This window comes from Gobius niger (genome assembly GCF_951799975.1).
Source record: "Gobius niger genome assembly, chromosome: 17".
Taxonomy (NCBI): Eukaryota; Metazoa; Chordata; class Actinopteri; order Gobiiformes; family Gobiidae; genus Gobius; species Gobius niger.
The window spans coordinates 23,933,816-23,953,820 of NC_136868.1; the positions used below are offsets into that span (position 1 = coordinate 23,933,816).

General features: G+C 41.3%; 1 protein-coding gene across 1 annotated transcript in view; it reads left to right on the plus strand.

The window, feature by feature from the left end:
* Nucleotides 1-9,036, plus strand: part of adcy1a (adenylate cyclase 1a) — a 56,291-nt gene extending 47,255 nt beyond the window's left edge. The window contains exons 16-20 of the mRNA XM_079574616.1: nt 3,883-4,029; nt 4,512-4,610; nt 4,990-5,104; nt 6,343-6,467; nt 6,575-9,036. Of these exons, the coding sequence (XP_079430742.1) occupies nt 3,883-4,029; nt 4,512-4,610; nt 4,990-5,104; nt 6,343-6,467; nt 6,575-6,910 (822 nt within the window). The 3' untranslated portion in view covers nt 6,911-9,036. The remainder of the gene's footprint in view (nt 1-3,882; nt 4,030-4,511; nt 4,611-4,989; nt 5,105-6,342; nt 6,468-6,574) is intronic.
* Nucleotides 9,037-20,005: the final 10,969 nt, after the last annotated feature.

The window sequence follows — 20,005 nt, forward strand, 5'->3', positions numbered from 1 at the left end:
AGGGGCGATAGAAATTGAAACCCTTTAACATGTCCCATAACAAAACAAACAAAAATCGTCTTTTTCATTTTTAAAAGAGCATAAAGGGGAATAAGTTTGGGCGCCCTGCAGAGTTAATACCTAATCAACATGCATGTGGCTCTAAATGTTGTGCCTAAACTTTTGCATCGGGTGAGAAAAGGTGCGTTTGGAGAAGAAGGTGCACAGAATATTAATGCAAAATCGACTTTTTCAAGCTTTACATCATGTTATTATGTCACTCCCTCATTAAAAACACGCCTGAAGTGTTGCCTTGGCACATTCACGTATTTTTGAGTCATCTGTAAAAACTCTGATGGCAGCCATTTTAGGGATGGCTTTGCCTGAGTCCTCCTAGGAATGCCCCCACCTCCTGGAGACGCCTCCGAACTTTCGTTACCAGCCGAGTAACCAACCACTGCTCCTCAGTGTCGGAAAGGATCAGAGGTTCTTAAAGAGACAGCGGCCTATTTCAAGACATTCGCTGCAGCCATTTTGAGAGAGCAATTTTATACAAGGCACGTATTCTAATTTACTGCATTGACAGACCAACAGAAGGTTTCATCATCATTGTAGTGTGATATAGACTGGTGTTATGTGATTGAAAAAAGCATAATACCCCCTCTTTAAGAAAGAATGGGCAAAAAAATCCTCAAACTACAACTGAAAGATCAGTACTTGCCATATTGGGAGGTATGGTGCATTAACTCCGCAGGGTGCAAAAGATTGTTTAAACTGTCATGGGAATGTCACATCTGTATCTTTATTTTGGAGATCATTTCAAATTCCCCTTGCTTCGTTGTTCACATTAATAGAAATTTTGCGCCTACATTTTTTCACTCCGCTGTTTCACTTCTAAATGATTTGGAAATAGTTGATTAAGCAGTTGTTTTTTGTAAGAAATGAAAAATAACGACTGTACACAGCTCCCATAGGTTTATGTAATAATTCCCTGGCGGCTGTAACTCCTTATGTGCTTTGTGGTGACTTGTGTGTTTGTTTTCCTCGGTTGTGTTCAATCATTGCTTAGAAACAAGGTCATAAGTGCAGCGTTAATAGATGGCTTGCAGTTGTGACTGATAGTCCTGAGTACATTTTGAAAGCGCCGGAGGAAACCTTGTTAAAGTGTTTCCTTTTCACCGAGAAAGACCCATCCCTACACGAGATCTGATGTTGTAACAGGTAGCGTCTGGAATGAAAATCACTGTTATTTGCAGTCTCAATGAAACGCATTAAACACGGCTCACGCCTTTCGAAAGTACTCTGCATTCTTTGAATTGCACTGTAGTATCACATTGTCATGGTACATTTCGATCCACAATTTTGGACGCCTGGGACCACGGGACCCTGGCAACAGACTGATTGAATGTTATAAATTGAATGTCACGGCCAAAAGCTGCCATGTGTGTTAGAGATGATACTGTAGCGATTTAAAAAAGCAAACAAGAGAGGGGTGTTCATGTAGTGCTGTCACGATAAGTATTATATCAACTTATCGTTCAATAAATAACAGATAAACGATATATTTTTGGGCTCGATATTTATCGTCTGTACATTTCTTAGCATTTCCACCATTTTTTCTTTGTTTAACTTTGATTTTTAACTGAAGCAAATTGAGTTTCATTATATTTCATGTTTATTGCATCTTGTGTGGTATTTTATGATTGTGAACAAAGGTTTACTGTCGTTTTTTTTTGCCTGAGAGTTGACAGTATCTAGTATCGTTGGAATCAATAATATCATTTATCGCGATACTTTCCTGCCTCAAGATATTGAACTTCAAATTTGTTTTCGTGACAAGCCTTTGTACAAGTTATCCCACTGCAGTGTCACAGGTGAACACACTGTAGTGTCCAAATGCTTTCACAAGAACGATAACTCTAGTATTTTACATTATAAAGTAGCCATTTTCACAACACTAACTCCAGGTCTAGTGCTCGTGTAATAGTTGTATTGGCTTTTTAATTCTGTGTGGAGTTTGCATGTTCTCCCTATGAGTTTCCTCCGGGCACTCCAGTTCCAAACATTAAGCCAAAAAATGCACAATAGATGAATTCTCCCGCCTATTCTAGCGAAACATCTCGATGGCGTCAATGGATGGTTAAATGAGGAGGATTTCCCTTTGGAGACAAGAAAGTACACCTTAAACTGACCTTTACCTTTACAGATTGTCACTTTATTATCAAAACAAGTTGTGAAATCAAATATCCTAGAAACAATGGGAAAAAGCGACAATGAAAAGACGTTCACTTTTTATAAGAGCCACTGCAGAGCCAATTATAGTCATCAGTGCTCTGCTTGCATCGAAAAACAAAACATATTTAACAATACGGTGTGCTTTGTTTATTGTCCATAAGGCCGAATTTGTGGTGCTGCAAGAATGGTCCAAGGGTTTGTAAATGCTGGAGGCAGGAAGGGAGCCCAGTGGGTTTCCGGCGCATGGCTGATCCTCATAGAAACGGTGTATGGAGTGACTTCCTGTCCTTCCTTTGGGCTAAAGTTCACCCTCACACTGTATTCATAACACACACAGTAGGAATCTGTTGTAGTCAGCTTCCATTTGTTTTTGTTCCATCCAGGCTACAGTAGTGACACGCACACGGGCTTTGTCTTCGGACGTATTTCGAGCATTATTTGTTTGTTCCTTGGGAATCAGAAAACAACCACTTGACGTTCAAATCATGGTTGTTTTTTGTTAATTGGAGAATCTATACATGTAGTGTTCATTTATGTTTTGACTCAGTGCTTGCATTTTATATTAACCCTTTATCGGGCACGCGTTGTAATACTTTGAAATAAATAATTTCAACCTTAGAGTGAAATTGCGGGGACAGCACAAGTTTATTTCTGTTGTAACATTTTTCAGAAAATGTTATTATCATGCAGAAAATCAATGTGAGCAAAGTTACCATATTTAGTTCATTGCCCTTTAAAGGGTAAAGAAATTACAAAGGTTTATATGTAAAATATACTTTCAGGTCTCGGGGGGTGCTGGTATTCAGGAGACGTGTTTTGTGATATTGATGTTTGAATGATCGCACTTGTCATAGGTGAGAACTTTTGTAATGTGACTGTGCTTTACATGCAGTGCAGTGCATGCACCTCCAATATTGTTTGACTGAAAATTGTACTAAAAATTACTTTTAAAACATAAAAACATAGTTCTAGGGTTTGTTGGTTCTTTTGTCAAGAAAATACTGTAAGTATGAATACTAGGCGCAAGTCCAAATAAGGACAACACTATTTAATTTTAGGTTTAATTTAATTTAATGTATTGGTTTATTTGGTCGAGACAGGGCATGGGTCCCATGCATGTAAACACTCCACACCAAATTGTAGCCTTGGGCTAATTTCCATCCGTCGTCCATGCGCACTCTCAAATACGCTCTCATTCATCCTGGCCTATTGTACATGTTTTTTGTGGTAGTGGTAATCGGAGTGCCCAGGGTAAACAGGGCGTATAATCAAATATGGTGCCTGCCTTTTTCATGCTGTAATTTCACTTATTTCACTACGTCTAGGGTGAGCTCTTCTGATTGGCTGAGTGAGGACTATATGCTTCTTTACCTTATACTGATGTGCAGCAGGGAGGCCATATGTAAAATTACCAAAATTACCAAAAATAGTCACTTGCCCTATAAAGGGTTAAAGCGTATAGACCACATTTGTATTTGTTTTTCTTTTCATTGTTATGTGAATGACTTTTTAGGAATTCTATTATCCTATTTACTTTTTGAGCTGGGTGCAGATTTACATGTTGCAAAATGTTAATCTTTGTTTAGTCCTTTATTTTAGGTAGCATTGGATTAGCAGATTAGCTGAGTTAATTATGCCATGTTGCACATCTCTCGTTCTGTGATGCAGGACCTATACTACCAGTCATATGCCCAGGTCGGAGTTCTGTTCGCCTCTATTGCCAACTTCAACGACTTCTACATTGAGCTGGATGGGAACAACATGGGAGTCGAGTGTCTGAGGCTGCTCAATGAGATCATCGCCGACTTCGATGAGGTGGGTACTTAGTGGCTTCCACGGAAACATAAATCTGAGCGAAGATGATGAAGATGAAACCGTAATCATGACTCAGAGTTTTATCAACACTGTGTTTATTGACGCAATATAATAAGCAATGGTCGCGGCTGGGAAAGTTCGCTGCATTGAGGAATTACTTGCAGATGACTTTTGGGAAGGATCAATCTATAATCAGCAGCGACAAGCAGTCATTTGCTCAAGACAAATGTAATTTATCATTTCGATCATGTGCATATTTGAATATAACATGTCAACTTGTAAACTAGACCAACATTTTCAGTGGGTAGTGAGCCAAAATGTAAGTTCCAATGCTTGAATCAACAGGAAGAACTATTGTTTTATGTTATTATTAACTGAAACAGGATCAATCGGCCTAATGTTGTTTTCATAAGTTGGATTGAAGTGTGGGGTTGAAGGAAGGTTTCAAAGCAACACCAGTCGACTTTCTTTTTTCTTTCCAGCTGATGGATAAGGAGTGCTACAGAGACATTGAGAAAATCAAAACCATTGGCAGTACTTACATGGCTGCTGTAGGGCTGGTTCCTACAACTGCTTCCAAGGTACACACAGTGACTGCATCTAGATCACATGTTTGTGTGCTGCATATTAGCATGTTTCCAAAGCATCCCAGGCTTTTTAAGTGGCCCAGTATTTCTGCCGTTTGCAGTGTGTGATGCTATTTTCATTTCTTTTTATAAATCCGCTCTGTGGGATTATCAACGCCCTGTTGTCTTGGAATATTAAGTATTCATTTGCGACTGTGATTCATTTGCACAAGTTAGTTAGTTAATTATAACAGCCACAGCAAAAATCTCTCAGCTTTATGATTTTTGTGAAACATTAAAAAGAGTGAGTGAGAACCCAAGACTCAATATTACTTTTACTGGTCTTAAAATGTAACATTAATTGTACCCTTAATTTCTTTTGTGCCAAATTTAGGTAAAGAAGTCAATTACTTCCCATCTATGCACAGTGTCAGATTTTGCCATTGAGATGTTTGATGTACTGGATGCCATTAACTACCAGTCTTACAACGACTTTGTTCTGAGAGTGGGTAAGTAATATCATGCGAGCACTTCCATACATGCACTGATTTGTTTATTTATTAATTTATATTTTGCAAGGACAGTGCATATTAACACAACAGCTTAACTGTAAAACATGCCAGAGTTAGCCAAAAGGGTAGTTTTCATCTGTAGTCCTAGGCCAGATGTAGGCACCCTGGAAATAGGTAAAACAAGCTGATTATCACGTGGCAAAAGACAATAAACATCACATTTGCAGCAGCAGCAGGAAAAGACGCTACAACGAACATGCAACAAAGAGTTCATGCACGACAGAGCTTAAGTGAGAATGCAGTAGGTGCAACATGACATGAAGCACACAAGCAGGAGTTCATGAACAACTAGAATCAGTATTAAAAGATACAGTCAATAACATTAGTCAGTTACAGAGGGCGAAAAAAAAGAAAGTAATCATTAAAATGCAGCAGTATTGAGATTAGATGAGAAGAACATGCAAGACGACTCAAGGAAGCGGCACTGATGCTATTCTAGATTGATAATATCAGTGACCTGCAGCGCTGGACCCTATTGCTGCTCACTGCCGGTAAGTTTGAGGGAAATGCATCACAGAGAGCGCGGAGAGTATGCAGGAAGCTCGTCACACAGACCTGAGCTGGTGGCCTCCATTGTGTTGGTATCCTGTGGGGAGCCTGTGACAGGAGCACCCTGGTCAGTCACAACACCGCCTGGTGTACACAGTGCCATCCTGTCGCCACACTCTGGCCTCTATTTCAAGAGGCTTTTAACTTTAGCTTTTATTAGATCCCCATAGTCGTGTGATGGATAGATGCTGTTTTTACTCAAAACAACTATGCTCTTTTTTGTGTGATATCAAACCATGAAATTTAACAAACTCACCAACTGATGTAACAATAGGCCTTAGTCTGGTTATGTTGTCAAGAGTTTCTGCAGACAGACAATTGTTCACACTCATAACTTGAAGGAATGAAGTGCTCCAATTCTCTCAATACAAATCATGATGATCCTACTTACCACCTTTGACAGACTGAGGTGCTCACTGCTCTGCATCATTCATACATCTTTTAAACCGTTTTGAAGAGTTCATTTACAAAAAACATTTGTTTTTTTAATTTTTATTGTTACCTTCTTGAACGCCGACTGTAACAAGTGAATTTCTCCTTTGTGAGATCAATAAAGGATTATCTTATCTTATCTTATAAAACAGATTTGGTAAAGATATCACTTAAGGTCTGTCTTTGTTTTTTAGGCATCAATGCTGGTCCAGTGGTGGCTGGAGTGATTGGAGCCAGGAGACCTCAGTATGACATCTGGGGGAACACAGTAAACGTGGCCAGCAGGATGGACAGCACTGGAGTCCAGGGAAAGATACAGGCATGTTCTCCCTTTGTTGCCCCAAAATTACAGATGGAAAATGTCTTGTGGCTGAGTCAGGTGCAGTGTTTGGTGATAAATATTGTTGTTGCATGTGTGCTCTACAGGTGACGGAGGATGTGTATCGTCTCATCACAGACCACTACGACTTTGAGTGTCGGGGTCAGGTCAGTGTAAAGGGCAAAGGTCAAATGCTAACGTACTTCCTGAAAGGGCGGAGGCCGGGCAGCAGGCCAGCTCATTCACAGCAGCAGAAGCAGCAAACAAACCCTGAGCGACGATCCAGCGCCTTCAGTCATGGCAGTGTGTGCACCAGGCTAAGCCCCGCCCCCACGGTCACCACATATGCCACCATGAGAACTGCCAGCCCTGGCACCACAAAACCCACCACCTCCACCAGCACCACCAGGTACCTGCCCTCTGCGCCCATGGCCATGGTGTGACTTCTGTAAAGATCTTCACTTGGAGACTTGGTCCAATAGGAAGCTAGTATTGGACACTGGTTTTCATGGACTGAACACGGGCAATTGAGGTGGACTCGAAGCCCCTCTCGCCTAAGCCCTGCTTGTTTCTTTACTCTGCAGGGTGTTGTGGACAGGATACAGGATGCTTTAGCCACGTTACTTTGTAACCAATCAAAGGCCAAGGACATCACCAGGAATTCAAACTGTATCCACCACTTAAAGAAACTAAATCTCCAAACAATGCACAATTGATTGTGTAGCACACAAGCCTCCACTACTGGAAAGTCCTTTAATCACTTTAACGTACCCTTTCTCTCAGTATTAAACCAAATCAGTGTTGTTGCCTTAGCAACCACTCCTCAAAGCGCCATTTTATGTTGCCTTTCAGATTGTTCATTAATTAACTGAAGACCAATTAGCACAGATGAAGTAGTTACTGGAGCCTTGTCATCAGATGTAATATTTCTTTTTGGGGATGAAGCCAAATGTGTGAGTACATGGCAGTCAGTAGTAAAACCTGCCAAACACTGCAGGGCATTGCCTGTAGTCATTGCCGGTTCGGTGACGTGGTATTTTTGTGGCACATGGCCCTTTACGATTACCCTCAAATGGCACATGAGGTGAACTCTGTTTTCTGAGCTACAGCTCAGTGTTTTTAAGTGCATGAGGCCACTGCTGCATTATGGTCATGTTTGCTGTCTGTTTCCCTGTGATGCTTGACTTCCAGATTCTTCCTTGTCAAAGTGTAGCAATAACTTGGTTTGTCTCTTCAGCCTGTTCCCTACTTGCATGCAGTAGCCAGCTGGACCCTATTTTGACCTGATAGTGTATGTAGCCAATAGAGTGTGCATAGCTAGCCACACAATCTGTATCTCTGTGGATCTGAAGCATGACTTAAAAAAACTTATTTTCTGTATAGTGGGATTGAGTGTGATTCCTTCCTTCTAATGTTATATTTTAATAGACATTTTCTGCGTGCTTGTTTATTATTAAGAAATATTTTCTATGGTTGAAATGGTCTGTTATTATCTACTATTTTTATGAAAAACTACTAAAAGCTGCTTTGGTACAAAAGAAAAACTGCTGTTTATGAGGAGACACCCAAACCTCTGTTTCTGACTTCCTCGAACAACACAGATGATTTATTTTACAGTGACGCAGACTACTTACATTACGGCTAACCACAGCCTCAGCTCTCCTCTAATCTGCTCAGCAGGCATTGCCCTTGAGCCTGCGGCTCTGCATGCTTTGATGAGACAGACACAGCCCAGGCAGCGACAGTGTGGCTCTTCTTATGTAGTTCTCATGCATGCGCTCAAGGTAGCAGTCCTCCTTGAATGTCAGGTGCTTTTTGACTGTGTCTTCTTCATAAGCTTGGTGTGTTTTGAGGACTTTTCAGGACAGATTGACATCAGGCAAGGGGCGGGACTTCTCCTCTCCCTTTCTTCCTGTTGGAGTCAACAGGTAGCTGGTTTTCAAATGTGCCAACCTATTTTCATAAACATATCAAGTTTATCGTGTTGAGCTGTAGCACAACAGAGTGTGTGGCTACAGCTGTTGTGTATTTTCTTTGTTGAATGCCTGTATTTTTGATGTTCAAGCTGTTTTAAGATTCTTGCTGGGTTTTTAACAGAAACAGTGGCAAGTGCTGATTTTGGATTGATTTATTTGGAAGCTTGAACTTGTAACTAAATTTATGATATTGTGTAGTCACGTTAGCATAAATGCTTTGAGTTTTTATGAAGTTCAAATGAGGATTTTTATACACTTGCTTTAACAGTCAGTTACATTGATGGAAAGGATTATGTACAATATTTTTCCTGTAAATTGAATATTTTCTTACTGTATAATACGGGTTTCAATTGTCATATGTAGGTATTACTAACTATTATTGTATAATGTCTTTTTCAGAGATATATGAATGACCAGATCTTTGTCAAGTTTTTTTGTTGGCGATGTATTTATGGAGATGTTTTATGTGAATGTACATTTTAAAGTCAAAGATAATATTTTATACAGTGTTTGCACTGCAATGATATTGCCGTATTACAAAATAAAGCCAGTGGGGCACGACTCCTGGATTGGGACCTTGTGTTACTTGTTTTCCTGGTGTGTTGAGGAGGGGCATATCAAACATTGATGAAGTTATGCAAGCAAAGGAAAACAGAGCCACTGATGTAAGACAGTGGGAGTAATAGTGGGGTCAAGGCTTGTGTTTTTCAGCCTGGGCCTCGTGGTAATGTTATGGACACACGGACTATCAGCGCAACATGACGGCGCTGTTTCTTCATATGATATGATATGCTTGGAATGTGGTGGAGGACAAAAACACAGTGCATTTTAGGTCAAGAAACAAAAGGCTCAATAACAAGTCATGTTGTTTTACGGTCTACTATTAGGAAACGGCTTAGCCTTTTGGTACAAATACAATTGATGTTTACAATTTAAAACAAAAAAAAAGAATCTTTGCTTAATCTAAATCCTTCAAGCATAGTTCTTGTTTTTTCATTGAAAAAAAAAGCGTGTTTATTTTTTTGTACAAAAAAAAACGTTTCACCGTTTGTGAAACGGTGGTGAAGAGTGGGGAGTCCAGACTCGAACCCATGACACTGAGGAAGGCAGTAAGCGTGCTCACATACACGTGTGACTGATAATGTCTACTATTTTTAACACACACACTTACATTTTCTTTTCCATGGCGCCGTACATTCAGCATGTGGACACAAGGCCACATTGTTGTCACAAGTTTGAGCCTTGCTACAATGTTTGACCCGCGATCAGAGCGAGTCCCCGTCTGAGTGCAGTGGGTTTTCGTGGACTTACATGAACTGTGAAATGTAGACTGTTTTCTATTGTTTTTGTCATTAACAAACTCACATCACAGGTCGACCGATAGCAGGATAAAGTGGATCAAAGTTGAATTTAAAATGTTGTTGTAGCTTCAAACTAAATCAAAGTGAAAGTGTTCAGCTTAATTGTTGGTTTCTGTTTAGGACGAATTAACAGCTTTCCAAAACCTTCTCCCCCCAGAGTCTGTTTAACCTGTTGCCATGACTCTAGATTGCTTTACGTGAAAACATCTGACATAACCATCTATCCCGCACTCACAAAAGACAAACATTTACAATGGTCAAATTAGTGAATGAAATCCTCCAGGATGTAAACACGGCACAGTTTTCACAACAGAAACGAAAGTGGATCGGCGGAAACTGCCAAACAGCCTTATCTGTGTGCCGCTGTGTCAGAGAGGAGGATGTGATGCCCAACGTTCATCTCCTCCTGTGAACGTGAGCTGTGGGACAGGTCGCCATGGCAGCAAAAACAAACTTGTGTTTTGTCACCGGTAAATTCTGTAGACCTGTGGATATGGATGATTCTCTCAAAAATAGTGAACCACTCATAGATTATATACTTCCAAATGTTTTATCTTGACAGACCTAAACGCTATCCCCACACCCCCAATCTGTCCTCTCCACATGCCTGAGTCTATTAGGCCCGTGATTCATGCTGATTGTGTGCAATCATCACAGAGGATGTCAATACTATAATGCTATAAATCTCCGGGGCTGTGTTTCCACCTGCCGCTTTCTCTGATCTGATCAAGCAGCAGCCGACAGAAGCACTCACGCGCACAGATAAGTCATCGGAAATGAGTGTTTGTGGGATTATTTACAGCCAGGCAAAAGCAGACTGTCAGTGTGGTTAGCCTGAGTTTTACTGCCCCCACTCCCTTCTCCTTTTGACTGCCCAACTGTTAACCCCCCCCCCTGTGTCATAGCATCTCTTACTGTAAATGTGCCTGGGATCCGGGACAGTGGAGCGTGGGAGGGACACAGGCCAGCTGCAGATCTGCATCACACTGTCCCCCCGTTCTCTGTATATTTATGTGCAAGCACTTGTACGCACGCACTCACTCACTCACTCTCTGGAGCCACGGTCGAGGGGGGGGGGGGGGGGGACTTTTGGAGTGTGAGTGAGGCCAAACAAATGGTCAACTTGCAGCTAAACATCAGATAGTTGTTGCGTCTGCAGCACAGGGCTGAAAGCAAACGGACGGCCTGCTCTGAGGCTGGGAATAAACAAGAAGGGTTTCAAACACGTGTATGACACCTTAACAGAGACTTCACCAAAGTGTACTGATCAGTGGATCAGTAAAGACACAAGGATTGTTCCCTTCATGCCAAGGGTAGGGGGTAGCTGGAGCTTTAAGAGGGTCCTGCATGTGATGTCAGGGCAGAGCAAGGACACGGCAGCTGAATCCAAATTATGGTCAACATTGGAATTTGTTATTTGTTTTGACACTTGGTCTGGAAGGTTGAAGGTTCTACAAATGTTTCTAAGGTTCTTCTAGAAAGACTTTTGTTATACTGTAGGTATAACAGAAGTTTGTTTAAATAGCTGACGTGTTTCAACGGAGTGGACATTTACTTCCGTCTTCCTCAGAGGTGTAAGAAAGTAAATTTCCACTCTGTTGAAACGTGTCAGGTATTTAAACAAACCTTTGTTACACCTTAAGTGTCTTTCTAGAAAAAACCTTATAAACATTTGCTGAAACATGAAGGCATAATGAATGTTATTAAAGAGGTTAAAGGTTCTGTTTGAAAGTAAATTTAATATGCATATCCTCTACATGTCAACATACTCATGCATCCACCAGTAAGTATATGTATGCATAATCATTACAGTAATACTGCCCCCTGTACTTCATATGTCACCATTCACAGACAGATGATACAAGACCACAAACTGCTTCACCAATTCATTTTAAAGTGTCATTTCCAAATCACGCTTTATATTTACCTGGTGCTTTTTCAAGTTTTTTCCCCAAGACGGATGTGCGTTTTGTAAGTGTCTCGCTGTGGCCTATGTCACAAACATCCAATCAGCCAAGGGTAAAAGCCAATAGCACGGGGTCAATAGCTTTAATGAACTTGTCGAATGGGCTCTTGTCTCGACAACGCTTAAAGATTAACCTGTCCTCTCAATGCGAAAACAGACCTGGACTCCCACGCTTGTCGTCATCCTTCCCCACCATGGGGGGACAGTTATCTTAAAGAAAAACAGGTCACTTAAACGCTCGGTTGCATGCGTGTCCAGGAAGTACATGATAAAACATAAGCCTCTTCAATTTGCTTTAATGAAATCACTATATAAGAGTGAGACAGCGCACCGTGCACCGAGCTAAGACTTCGAAGCATACTGATTTCACAACTTTGCCTATAAGCGGTGAAAAACACAACAACTCCTCGTCTGATTAGGGCCACAAAACACAAAACAAAGAAAAACATCCTCTGATGGATTGTCTCTCATCAAGGATTTCCCCCATCGAGAGCTGTTGTTCACTGTGCCACATGCATGTTTTCCACAATTTAGTCCAGATACTAGAGGTCAGTGAACTGCATGTTGTGTAAGACTGGCAGTGAACTTTGCTAACCTCCTCATACCTCTCCTGCTTGTTTGGTCTCCTCTTGGCAACCATGTCAATGGAATGGGACCAGGCCACTGATAACAACTAAAAACCCGTAGAAAATGTCATAATGCCCTTATGCCAAAGACAGAGCTGATCATAGTGACCGTCGATTGGGTGACCTGTTCAGTAAAAATCAGTTGTGAAGACTTGTTTTCTCTATACTCCGGATCCCAGCAAGTGCTGCTTCATTTTTTTTTATTTTTTTTTGTCATTATAGAAACAATTATTGGTATGGTGCTGCACAAGTAAATGACACACTAACTTATCCTGGGATGGGACAGCCCAGTGAAAACAGTTTGGACAGGCCCATGATCTTAAAATCATGCAGTAAACAAACAGGATCAAAGCATAACAGGAACAGTTACTGCAGGTACGGTATACTGACCGACAAAGAAAGAGAATGAATGGAAGAACTCTCACTGTTCAAAATGTACTCAGCCTTGTGTTTACTTCCGCCAGTTTAATGTGGATGTTCAGAACAGTCTGATCTTTTGTAATTGGACGCTCACGTTTGGACTGAAAATGACTGGGCGGCAGCGGCAGTGGTGGTGGGGTGAGAGGATGGGGAGGGTGGGAGTGTGTCCACATTTCAACCGGAATCTTATTTTTGTCCTAAACAAGGACACAATAAAAAAACAAAACACCAGCACACCTCCTCTGACCCATTCATGAAATTATTTCCAGTTCCTTCTGCCAAGTGCAGTTCCCTCGCTCCTCCTCCTCACTTCTCATTATTAGAGGCCGAAGAGAGAGATGGAAGCAGTGTGGCTAAACACTCCGATAGACCCAAAGAAGAGGAAGCTGAGTACAATGGGTTTTGGCGCATGGGAGCTGGGATTTCCTGGGTTTCCCACACACAAGATCAAGTACAATCACAAGCCAACAAACAGAACACGGACATGCAGCGACGCATGGGTGATCAAAAAACAAGTCAAGAGTCCTTCAGTCCACCTGATGAGAGAGGACCATGAGTCAAGACCAGTGGTTCGCAAGTGGTATGGCTTCGGGACTCACCACTACCATGGTCCTAGGATGACAAGCCATGACTCAAATAAAAATGTGATTTGTCCTATATCATATCAAATATTGCTGTTTTTATTGAACATGCAGTTGATAATGCCTTTGAGACTGAAATTATGATCAAACCGGTAGTGTTTCCATGCAGTTTCAGATGGACAATATTGAATTTTTTTCACCCTTGAATAGGCTCGCGACCCACTTTTGGGTCCTAGCCCACCAGCTGAGAATCTCTGGTCTAGACCACACCTGCTAAATGGAAGAACTTGGGAAATCAAGCTCTGCTGAAATAGAAAGGTGTTGTCTCAGCACACTCAAGATCCTAAAGGTACTGTATACACACTGCCCGACCGCAAAAAGGTCACCAACTGTATTTAAATAACTGTTCTGATCTGGGGTCACTGCAGTTGGTCATTATTAGGTTCAGCAACACTATGTGCCAAAAGAATGAGATCAGCTGACGACCGGAACACCTTGAATGACCAGGTTATTCCCTGAATGGATTTCTTCTTCCCTCATGGCATGGGCATATTCTGATGACAATTGGGCTCAGATTGGAAAAGAGTAGTTCAAGGAGCACGAGGCATCATATTCACACATGGATTTGCCTCCACAGTGTCCAGATCTTAACATCAGTGAGAATCTTTGCGCAGTGATCACACTCTCCCATCATCAGCACAAGATCTTGGGGGGGGAAATAAATGCACTGAATGAAAATAAATCTTTTGATATCGCAGAAGCTTATGGAAACAATGTCACAGTGAAATAATCAAAACTAAAGGCGATTATACGAAATATTAGAGCGTGTGGCATTTTTGTTTTTAGCAAAAAGTGTACAGTGGGAACCATATGTTTACATACACTTAAAAAGACACATTTCCATTATTTTTCTCACTGTCATGAAGCTAGAATTAACATTTATTTTTATTTTCTAAAAATATTTCTATTTATCAAATGCCAGAAGAATGAGAGATAGAATATTCTACACAATTTTGTATTACTTTTTACAAAACCAAAGGTTTACATACATTTCATTAACATTTAGTAGCATTGCCTCTAAGCTGTTTAACTTGGGTCAAACGTTTTGGATTTCCTTCCACAAGCTTCTCACAATAGTTGGCAGAGGAGTTTTGGTCCATTCCTCCAAACAGAACTGGTGTAACTTAGACATATTTGTAGGCCACCTTGTGTACACATGCTTTTTCAGCTCTGTCCATACATTTTCAACTGGACTGAGATCAAGACTTTGTGATGACCACTTCAAAATATTGACTTTGTTCTCCTTAAGCCACTTTGTAACCAGTATTGGCCACATGCTTTGAGAATTGTCCATCTGGAAGACCCATCTGTGCCCAAGCTTTAACTTCCTGGCTGATGTCTTGAGATGTTGCTCCAATATTTCCACATAGAGTTCTTTCTTCATGATGTTGTCTATTTTGTGAAGTGCACCAGTCCCTCCCGCAGCAAAACAACCCCACTGCATGATGCTGCCACCCCCGTATTTCACAGTTGGGATCTGTCTTTTTTATGTTTCTTTTGGAGTAAGGGTTTCTTCCTGGCAGAGTCCCCTCTCAGCCCATGTCGGTACAGAACTTGTTTCACTCTGGATAATGACAATCTCTTACCAGGTTCAGCATCTTCACCAGGACTTTTGCATTTGTTCTTGGGTTGATATTACCATTTCAGACCTCAGCACGTTCATCTCTGGGGCACAGAACCTGCCCTCTTTCTGATCTGTATGATGGCTGGTCATTTCCATCATTGTTTTAATCAATGTACCTGGCCCCCCTCAGGTGTCGTGCAATTAATTCTGGTTTCATGTCATCACAGTGAGAAAAAAAATGCAAATGTGTCTTTTTATGAAGTGTGTGTAAACATATGGTTCTCAATGTATGTTTCAAAGCAATCCAAATGGGTTAGAATCCAACAGTTTGGCATGCATGTCATCTGTATTCTGAAGTTTTGAGATGACGTCTCAAGAACCTTTGTCTACACTAGAGAATTCCTTACACAATTAGGAGATCTCTGGAGATGTCTTTAACTTCATACCCCCCTGGTATGAAAAGAAGACTTTGAACATAAGGGAGCTACAGGAGCTACTCTTCTCTACATGGATGAGTCCGAACTCAAAGATCTGATGTGACTGTTTACAAAGACGGTTTATCAGATTAAAAGGATCTTGTGAGAAAAAGAATAACTTTGCAGAGATTAACGTCACAGAGTCCACTCACATCACATGCCCCCATGGTGATTCCCAGCCCCTGCTCAGCACTGGGACAGGATCTGCATCAGGACATCCCATCTAAATAGTCCTCAGAGTCCTGTATAAACACAAAAACTTTCAGGACACTCACAAGGCACAGAATGACGCACATGAGTTTAGAATGTAAACCATATTAACAAATGGATCATCCATGCTGCCAGGCCAAGCACAATCCAAACATGTTCATCCGCCTCTTTCCTCTGTTCAGCAAGATCTTATTATATACAAACAAGGAGCTATTAGCTCTTATGCACTAAATAAAAAGAGATTCAGGCTCAGGGAAATCTGAGTCACTGCTTTTGTCTCTTAGCATTTATTTTAGAAAAGTTAAATACACTTAAATATATCCCTATAATGTTTGCAGCAAGCTTGGGTGAAGGTCTGCACACCCCTAGACTTTTCCACTACAGCGTCATTCCAAAATTAATTACATTTGTTTTGACAAAGTGAAATAGGTTTAAAAAAGTACACACCCTTTGCCATGACACTTAAAACTGAGCTCAGGAGCCTCCTTAATCCACTGATGGTCCTTGAGATGCTTCTACAAACTGATCAGAGTCCGCCTGTGTCACTTTGTGACTATGGGGTATTGTGTGTAGACTGATGAGGGAAAAAAACATTCAAATCCACATTGTAATAAGGCCATCTCTGCAGCACTCCCAACACACCCAATTGTTTCTCCTTTTGTTAATCTAAGTTAATCTAATGTTTTTATGTGTGACTTGCTTGTGCAGCTGATGAACTGAATTTCCTTCGTATCGTAATCAGGCCTTTAGGAGTGCTGCAGAGATGGTTGTCTGTCTAAGCACTGGTGGACGGTCAAGTTGTAGAAGCATCTCAAGGACGATCAGTGGATAAAGGAGGCTCCTGATGATAAAGGGTGTGTATACTTACATGCAATATTTTTATTTTTAATACATTTTTAAAACATTCTAAAAAATACTGGGGTATTGTGTGTAGATTGATAAGGGGAAAAAACACATTTAATCAATTTTGTAATTACGCTGTAATGTTGGAAAAGTGTAAGGGTATGTAGACTTTCACTATCCAATGTACATAAAAGTATAGTGTTTTAAACACCCCTGTTTGACTGGCAAAGACACATTAATGCCCAACTAAATACTATTGTGTGCATGCATGTGTTAGGCAGTGGACAGGAGAGGCCTTTGGCACAGTATGGCTGCCACACCAGCTCCAGACTTGAGGCAACACTTGCTGAATGATGTGCCAACATGTTTATGAAATGTCTTATAGTTGAGTCTGTACATGACACACTGAATGTTGAGCCAGAGTCACAGCCCTCATGTGCACCTTCTACAGAGGGACCAGCTTGACCAGCTGAATCAATGTGTGGCATGGTGCATGCACTGCTTTCTTTGACCCTTCACTTATATTGCATACATATTTTTAGATTGTCTGCTACTTTACTGTTTGCACTGAGCTATTGAGAGAACATATTTCTGTAATATCTGCATGTGTTAAAATTGGCAATAAAGCCCTTTTTCCTTTGACTTCAGGGAAACACTGACAGTTAGTTCTTTGACTCATACTCAGAGCATGATGTCATCCAAGCTAACCTGTCACACACCTTTATCTAACGCACTTTTGCACTTCCTCGTGTACTATGAACATCTGGATGATTACCCAACACCAAATTTGCCTATAATAGAGTGGGCTATATATTAACCTCCCTAGATGCCTGTGTAGCATTCTTACAGGTGTGCATTCTTTCTGTGGGTGTGATCTCAAACAAAGCCATGTTTTCGACGCTCATCCTTCATAGATTTCCCTTCTTTTGCCCCTGTGCAGAGTCCAAGGATTAAGTTGTGGTGAATGGAGCCTGGCGTGTGGGTGTGTGTGGGTGTGAGCAGTTCTTCACACAACCTAACTGTTTTTTACCCACTGCTCTCGTCATAAGGTAAACATTCCTGTCTTGGGACGTTCAGCGGCAGGCCCTGTTTGATCTCTATCATGGGACATATGAAAGAGAAGAAACCCCCCGCTTCCTATGATGGCACTAAAGCTAGAATTTGTAGTTATGAGGCTGTGTGATGGATCAGGCAGTGTGTAGGTCTGACCTTAACCTCAGATAACTCCAGTGCATTGCTTTTGTTTGAGTAGTCCCTCATTCCAAGGCAAAGAATCATCACCAGTTTTTTTTTTCTTGAATACATACTTAAGAAAAAACCCTGTCACGCGGCTCCTGTCGCAGCTGCAACACTCGGAGAGCGCAGTGTCTAAATGAGGACCGACAGCCTGCGAGAGCATGAGTTGAATGATCTATACTTTATCCCACTGACGGAGTTTAGAGGGTTCAGCTGAGGACAAACACTAGGGGATCACCGAAACGTGTCTTGGACGGGACATAATGCTGAATAACTTTTGCTGCGCGTGCCCAGTGGCTACAGCGGCACACTCAGACATGAATTGGAAAGAACATGTAATTCATTAAATGACAGAGAATAGATATTAAAGTTCTTGAGTCTGTTGCCAGATTCCCTGCTGTGTGAACCACAAAAGGACAACTATACATCGAGCATTCGCACATAAGCCAACAAACTGCAAAATTAAGACTCATATCAAAAATGTCCTCTTTTGGGCCAACATTGTGAGGCCCTTGTGGTGTGTTACAACCACACTAATCCTTTTTGATTTGCATGGCCATTTGCCCTAATGTCCTTCCTCACAAATCCGCGATCTAAGACTGATGTTGATTCATTCGGTTATTTGTGATATTAATCATACTTTCTGTAAACTACATCTGATTGTGAGGACATGTCATAAATATGACCATGAATGAAAGTCTTGAAATGTCTTGGCCTGACATTTATTTATTTCAATAATACTCTCTTTTAAATCTGCAAAGCTCTTTGAGGCTCAAGTACACACAACAATATATTGAATTCACTGTCACTTTCAAACCCTGAGCCACTGCAACACTAATTATCCTAATCAGATCACAATGGTAAATAGTCTCAACTTACATAGTGCTTTTCCACCTGCATTTGGCACTCAAAGCGCTTTACAGCAAGGAACCAGTCACCCATTCACACTCTCATTCAAACACCAATATGAAGTGTCTTGCCCAAGGACACAACAACAGTGTGCACTTTCATGAGTCGGGATTCAAACCCCCCGACCTTCCGATCATGAGACGACCCGCTGTAACATCCCATTAGGTAAACAATAAGGTAGCGTTTTCATTTCCAGTTCAGTTTCACAAAAGGATTTAAATAAACAACATCCCAAATCTTCCTTAGCCTTAAAGAGCTGCATGGGCATCAGTAAAGATGGAATGGATCAAATGCTGTATACAGAAAAAGCCTTCATGGCACACTGGTGCCCTCAGGCAACAAACCACCTTTATGGCTCTGACACTGGCCCTTCAAGGTAAGATAATATCACTTTTATATATGTAAATGTGAATGTGCATGAATATGTTGAGAAGCTTATTATATTGCTTACATATGTTTTTTATTTTATATTTATATACTTAAACTGTTTTGTTTTTTTCAGTTTGTTGCTTCAAGGCAACGTCATGGTGATGCAGCTCTTTTGTTGGGGCAGTATAATGCTGGGGATGGGAATGTGCTGGAATGGAACATTTCCACCATATGTTCCTATTCTGTTCTGTCTACCCTAAAAGTGGGTTGAAATATTTCCCCCCTGAAATACAAAGTCCTGATGGTTAAACAATAGAACATTTACAGCATACGATACAACAGACATGAACAACCCTTTAAACCATGTGTTGTACACGGGCTCAGGCCAGGAACTATCGCCCATAAAGGAGCTGCACTTTCAGTCCAGGCGCAGAAGTGAAGTCCGTTTCAGGCGCACCGGTGGCTAAATGCTTAAGCCATGATTCGCCGAGATTCATGTGCCTACTACAACATAATAATGTGATTATGGCCCGGGGCACTGGGTCTCAGCTCGCTCTCACGCCACGTCAGATTACACTGCACGCTTTATTTAGCCTCGAGCGTTCAGGAATACAAATCTGGGCGTCACGTGAGAACGGCTGTTCACACCATTTGACAGATGATGCAATTCTATAGACAATTGCATGAAGCCATAAACTGCCACATTGCATCAGAAAAGGTGACCTGCTGTTGGGAAAGAGCCGTTTGCAAACTCAAAGGACAACATCACCTTCGCCTTAGGACAGAAGTGAAGGCCTTGCCGCGAGAGGCGGGAGCATCAATACCCCCATGAGAATAGAGGGACGTGTCTTGAGCCATGTCAGCGTGGGCCCCCTTTAGGCTGTGCTCTATTATTAAACCAGGAAACAGATCATTACAGCGGGACAACTCCTGGACTGGGC